The sequence below is a fragment of the Arachis ipaensis genome, chromosome B10 (genome assembly GCF_059453495.1).
Source record: "Arachis ipaensis isolate K30076 ecotype BB chromosome B10, ASM5945349v1, whole genome shotgun sequence".
Lineage (NCBI taxonomy): Eukaryota > Viridiplantae > Streptophyta > Magnoliopsida > Fabales > Fabaceae > Arachis > Arachis ipaensis.
Genome location: NC_142435.1, coordinates 25,082,301 through 25,089,360, shown reverse-complemented (window position 1 = coordinate 25,089,360; position 7,060 = coordinate 25,082,301). Strand labels below are relative to the sequence as shown.

General features: G+C 34.6%; 1 protein-coding gene across 1 annotated transcript; it reads left to right on the top strand.

The window, feature by feature from the left end:
- Positions 1 to 206: 206 nt before the first annotated feature.
- On the top strand, positions 207 to 1,756 carry LOC107624541 (uncharacterized). Its single transcript, XM_016327040.3, has 2 exons — positions 207 to 1,407; positions 1,722 to 1,756. The coding sequence occupies exons 1-2, from the start codon at positions 207 to 209 to the stop codon at positions 1,754 to 1,756; spliced, it is 1,236 nt and encodes a 411-aa protein (XP_016182526.2).
- The last annotated feature ends 5,304 nt before the right edge of the window (positions 1,757 to 7,060 follow it).

Genomic DNA, 7,060 nt, shown 5'->3' with positions numbered 1-7,060 from the left:
AGTCTCATTTTTTCTTGCCTCAGTCAGAAGTAACTTGCTTTTGACCTAGGGCTTCCTCTGTAAACTTTCCTCTGTTCTTGAACCTTCCCTCTCTCTGAACTAATATTTTCACATGGTGCGGTGAGCGTGGAAGGGAGAAAGAAGGAATCAACAGCGAAAATTGGAAGGAGCATTGAGCAGAACCAGAATCCTTGAAGATTCAAACCATGGATCGCGACTCAGCATCCTCAGGCAACTCAGCATCGTCATTTTCGCCAATTGACGTTCAAACGCTCGCGAATCTGGTGAATCAGATCAATATCTTGCAAAGTCATAACAGAACAGCGATGAATCCATCTCTGGATCCTACAAGTCCGTATTTCCTTCATCCTGGAGAAAGTCCAGGTACACCATTAATCTCTACAATTCTTGGAACGAACAACTATCATCTTTGGGAAAGAGCGATGTGGCGTGCGTTGAGATCGAAGAACAAAGTAAAATTTATAGATGGCTCAATTGAGAAACCAGAAAGTAGTGATTCTTTGTTTGAAGCGTGGGAAAGGTGCAATACCTATGTGATTTCATGGATAAGCCTATCTTTGAGTTCAGAAATTGCTCAAAGTGTGCTATGGATCGATTCAGCCATGGAGCTTTGGAAGGAGCTACAACACAGGTATCAACAAGGTGATATCTTCAGAATTGCTGAGCTAGAGGAAGAGTTATTTGCTGTGAAGCAAGGTGATCTCTCGATCACGGGATACTACACGAAATTGAAAAGAATTTGGGAAGAATTGGATAACTATCGCCCAATCCCTCAGTGCTCTCACTGTAGAGGAAGATGCAATTGTGAATACAGCGTGGTTAGAGGATACAAAGAGGATTCTTGTGTCGTGAGGCTCCTAAGGGGGCTGAATGAACAATTCTCCACTGCGAGATCGCAGCTCATGATGACAAAGCCACTGCCAGGTATAGATGAAGCGTTTTCTTTGTTGCTGCAACAAGAAAGGCAACTGAACGCGGGTGAGATGGTAGAAGACAGAATTTTAATGGCAAATTCTGGAGGTTTTAGAGGAAGAGGCAGAGGCAGATCAGGAATTGGAAGAGGAAATCCTGGAAGAGGTGGAAGAAACTCAAGGTACTGCACATTCTGTGGCAAGAATGGTCATTTGGTGGATGTTTGTTATAGGAAACATGGATTTCCCCCACACTTGAAAAATGGAGGCAGTGGGAATGCAATCAATAATGTGATAACTGATGAGAACAGTGATGAAATCAGCAATGAAATCCAAAAGGATAGTGAAGCAAATTCGAAGTTTGATTTTAATTCAGAACAGAGAGAAGCACCAAGTGTCTGTTTGAACCAACAGGATGCACAACCAAGGCATAGCATTAACCAGATCTATACCACAACTCTTCCATCTAATGAAGGTATTTCATACATCATGTCTCTTTCAGTATTTTCTCCAGGTTCCTGGGTAATTGACTCAGGGGCTACTAATCATGTTGCTTTTTCAACTAAGTCCTTTCAAACTCTTGAAGAAATTAAACCTGTTTTGATAAATATGCCAGATGGTTCACACACCATAGCCAAATTAGCAGGAAAGGTGATGTTTTCAGACCAGTTTTTCTTGAACCATGTGTTTTTCATACCAAACTTTAAGTTTAATCTGATTGCTGTGTCAAAGTTGACTAAAGATTTAAAATGCAAATTGGTTTTTGATGAGGATAATTGTGAAATTCAGGACAAAGCTACCATGAAGATTATTGGTGTAGCTGAACAAAGAATGGGACTTTATGCATTTGAAAGTCTAATTCCTGTTCCAGCTACACATAACAACATTGCGCATGCATCTGCACTCACAACACACATCTCACAACCCTCACAAACTGCTGAAAGCACTCTGTGGCATCTCAGACTTGGGCACTGCCAAATGAGAGAATAAATGTAATGAAAAGGGACTATGAGTTCCTGAAAAACACAAATTGCAATAAACCTTGTGATCCGTGTCACTATGCCAAACAAAAAAGATTACCATTTCCAATAAGACTTACAAAATCAGAAAAATTGTTTGACATAGTGCACATGGATATACGGGGACCTATAGGTACAGCAACTTTGTCAGGTCATAGATATTTTTTGACAGTAGTTGAAGATAAAAGTAGGTTCACTCAGTTGTTCTTCATGAAAACCAAGAGTGAAACTGGAATTTTAATTCAGAATTTTGTAAACATGATTGAGACACAATTTGATACAAGAATAAAATGCATTAGGTCAGATAATAGACCTGAATTTAAACTTTCAAAATTTTTTGCTTCAAAAGGAATTTTGCATCAAACTTCTTGTGTTGAGACTCCTCAACAAAATGGTATTGTGGAGAGGAAACATCAACATATCTTGACTGTCACAAGAGCTTTGTTGTTTCAGTCTAACTTGCCAAAACGTTTTTGGAATTTTGCAGCAGCACATGCGATTCATTTGATTAATAGGATTCCAAGTGCATTGCTGAAAAACACTTCACCTTATCAAATTTTAAAAGGAAAGTTACCAGACTTGGGTTATTTGAAGGTCTTTGGGTGCTTGGTTTATGCCTCAACGCTGAACGCTCGCAGATCCAAATTGGATGGAAGAGCAAAGAAGTGTGTGTTTCTAGGATATCAAAGTGGAGTTAAGGGTTACATCTTGTATGATTTAAATGAAAAGAAGATATTCTTATCTAGAGACACATACTTCTATGAGCATGAATTTTCCTTTCTATCATATTTCAACAATGGCAATAACCAAGTATCTGACACTATGACACTAACTCCAAAACCAAGTATTATGGTAAATTTTGAGGATCCATTCATTGAGCCCTCACATACACCACAAGCCCCTTTAAACCACTCAAATGGAACATACCTGCATTCATCTAATTCATTCAATGATTCATCACATACATCACATGGCTCTTTAGTTCATTCAACTAGACAAGACCTGCATCTATCAAGTTCTGTGGTATGACCAGAACACAATTATCCATCAGCATCTCATGAAACCATTGGAAATGACAGCTCGATCATATACAATGCACCAGCACAAACACATCAACACTTAGACATTAGACAATCAAATAGGATCAGGAGAAAACCATCATATTTAGCAGACTATCATTGTATGACCACTGCATCGGATATAAATCACAACTACATCAATAATCTTCAATTCAATCCTGGAATTTTACAAGATTTTTATCCTAAAGTTTTTGAAAATTTTTTTGAAGAGTCAACTATTCTCTTTTGTGAGTCACAGTCTCAATTTCATAATATCCAAATTCAACACTCTACAAACTCTCTATTGCCAAATCCCATTAAAGAACCACAATGCTATGCTGAGGCCATCAGTGATCCATGTTGGCAAGCGGCAATTGAGGCTGAACTCTCTGCATTGAAAGAAAATAAGACTTGGACTTTGACTTCTCTACCTAATGGAAAAAAGGCGGTAGGCTGCAAATGGGTGTTCAAGCTCAAAATGAATTCTGATGGTAGCATTGACAGGTACAAAGCCATGTTGGTGGCACAGGGCTTTACACAAACTGCTGGTGTTGATTATTTCGAAACCTATAGTCCAGTAGTGAAGATGAGTACATTGCGGATTGTGCTATCCATTGCAGCTGTGCAGAACTGGCACTTACATCAACTAGATGTAAATACGGCCTTCTTACATGGTGATCTTTTGGAGGAAGTTTACATGAAACCTCCACCCGGGTTGAATGTTTCTTCACCAAACATGGTGTGTAGGTTGGACAGATCTCTTTATGGCCTAAAACAGGCAAGCAGGCAGTGGAATTCAAAGTTGTGTGATGCTCTAAGAGCAGTTGGCTTCCAACAATCCAGAAATGACTACAGCCTGTTCACTAAAGATTCAAAAGGAGGATTCACTGTTATTTTAGTTTATGTTGATGATTTGATTGTAACAAGGACAGATTTAAGGGAGATTGAATTCATCAAGCATCACTTGCATGAGCTATTCAGAATCAAGGACCTAGGAGAGCTTAAATTCTTCTTGGGGTTGGAGGTGGCTCGATGCAGGAGGGGCATCACTGTATGTCAGAGAAAATATTGCATCGACCTTCTCAAAGAGTATGGGTTACCCGAAGCCAAAACAGTTTCGACACCTATGGACTACACAGTGCCATTGTCAAAGAATTCTGGAACTCCATTAAGCTCAACTTCAGAATACAGGAAGTTAGTTGGAAAATTGTTGTACTTGACTAACACCAGACCGGAGATTGGATATGCAGTTGGAAAACTCAGTCAATTCTTGGATTGTGCCACAGATAAACACTTTGAAGCTGCCATTAGAGTATTAAGGTATCTCAAGGGAGCACCAGCACTTGGGTTGATGTTTTCAGCTCATTCAGACTTAGAGCCAGCGGGATACTCAGACAGTGATTGGGGGACATGTTCGGATAGTAGAAGATCAATATCTGGGTATTGTTTTTTTTTTGGGAACTTCAATTGTATCTTGGAATAGTAAGAAACAAAATACAGTTGCAAGTTCATCATGCGAAGCAGAGTACAGGGCATTAGCAATGGCAACTAGGGAAGCTCAGTGGCTGACCTACATCTTGCAAGACTTGAAAGTGGAGTTGGAGAAGCCAATAGCCATATATTGCGACAACCAATCAGCATTACACATTGCAGCAAACCCAGTCTTCTATGAGAGAACAAAGCACATTGAGATGGATTGTCATATAGTGAGAGATAAATGGCAAGAAAAGGTTATCAAATTACTCCCAATCTCCACTGCAAACCAAACTGCAGACATATTTACAAAGGTTCTAGCTCCAAGCATTTTTGAGAGATGTCATAGCAAGCTTGGAATGGTTGATTTTGCCAATTCCAACTTGAGAGGGGCTATCACATGAGGAGTCAAATTAATTAGCAAGTTAGTTACACACTTTGCAGTTTTGGAAAAGTTTGTTATACAGCTGTTAATAGTGGTGAACAGTTAGTTAACAGATTTAGTTAAGGAAGTATATATAGTAGATGGAGTAATTAGAGTTTTGAGTTTTTGCTCTTGTAAGTCTTATTTTTTCTTGTCTCAGTCAGAAGTAACTTGCTTTTGACCTAGGACTTCCTCTGTAAACTTTCCTCTGTTCTTGATCCTCTCTCTGAACTAACATTTCCACAACCTCACTTGATTAATAATAATGATTATATATTAATTAATAACGAATATTGTTTCTATGTAATGGAAGCTGATCTGTTTATTGGAACTATGCATGCATGGTTTATATATATGGCCAGCTAGCAATGCATGTAAATAATGATAAAAATTTAAAATGCTCACTTTCAAGTTTCAAGCTAAGAGGGAAAAGAACGAAAAGAATGAAAATGAAACTGGGTTTTGGGTGTCTCCATTGTCCAATCCATAAAGTGTGAGACGGGTAGGATGGCACGTGTGGAGAGAGAGAGAGAGAGAGAGAGAGAGAGAGAGAGAGAGACTAAAACAAAATAAAAAGGCCCCGTGAGTGTGTGAGTTTGGAGGCATTCCCAAATCACAACTAAACATCCTTTTGTTGCTTACTTCTCCTTCACTTCTTTCGATGACCAATTCTTTCATTATATATCACGAGCTCATCATTCCCACACAATTCATTATGACCAAATAATATTATTATATTTTTAAGAATTTAATTTCGATGTATTATTTAAATAATTATTTAATTATATTTATTTTTTATAATTATTTATATATTTAATATAAAAATTATTATTTTTATTAAATGCCGTAACATTATTAAATGTAGTTATAAAATTATTGAATTTATAATACATTAAAAATTAAATTAATTTAAAATTAATATAATATATTTGCTTAGAATTTATATAAGTAAGAATTGTTCAATTATATACACTTAATGATGTTAGATTTTGGTAAAATTTAATACAAATGATCTTCATTATTTTATTTATTAACCCCAAGAATCATTATGAACTATAGTCATTTAACAGTTGGATTCATAAAAATATAATTACGCTTGTGCATGTTTTTTAATTCTAACTTATATATTATTTAAATTTATATATTAGTATACACTCACTAAAATTAAAGTAAATTATAACAGTAATAAGTCGGTGATATTGATATAGTCATTTTAAAAATGACCAAACGAACTAGAAATAATTAACTCTTTTTTAATAAATAATTAGTCAACAAAAATTTTAAACATAATTTTTTTAATTATATTACAAAAATATAAAAAGTAGTTACCTATAAATAATACATGTTAAAATATAAAATATATATTAAAAATTAATTAAATAACATATATTATTTATCCATAAATATTTAGTGGTTAATTTTTTTGTGAACATAGTATTTTTTATATTATTTAAATTAACAATGAAAAAAGCGAGTGGAAGAGAAAATAAGAGAATATTGATTGGAAAAGTTGAATGAATCTTAAGTTCTTTCCTTTAAAAAATGGAACATTATTTAAAGTTATTCTTCTTTTCAATAATTATCATTATTATTGTTACGAAAAACGCAACCTCTTATTACTTTTTAAATAGCATGTTTAATTTTATATTATAAAATATTACTGAAAAACATATAGTGATTAAACTCATTATAATATTCCATTGGCTTCTAGATATGCAATAATTAATTATGTATATTAATCATATATAGTATTATTAGATACATATATATTAAGTCAATTCTAAAATTTATTGTTCATATTATTTACAAAAATGATTGTCTAACTAGTAAAACCCTTACAAAAATATAGCTCGTGAGAGCATCTAACCATAAACTATGTAAATAACTAATTCAATATTCATAAAAAATAAATTATTTAGTTTGACAAAATTATTCAAAATATTAGACAAATGTACTTCATGATTGATTCACTGTGTAATTTTATTAAACTAATTCAATAATCTTTCATAGATATAAAATTAGTTAATTAATAAATTTTATTATTAGAATTATGAGGACTCAAATTTTTTACTATTAGAAATAAAAGAGGGTATTTTAGTAAAATAGTGGAGGAAGAGATAGAGCCTATATAGTATATTCATTGTGAAGAAACTT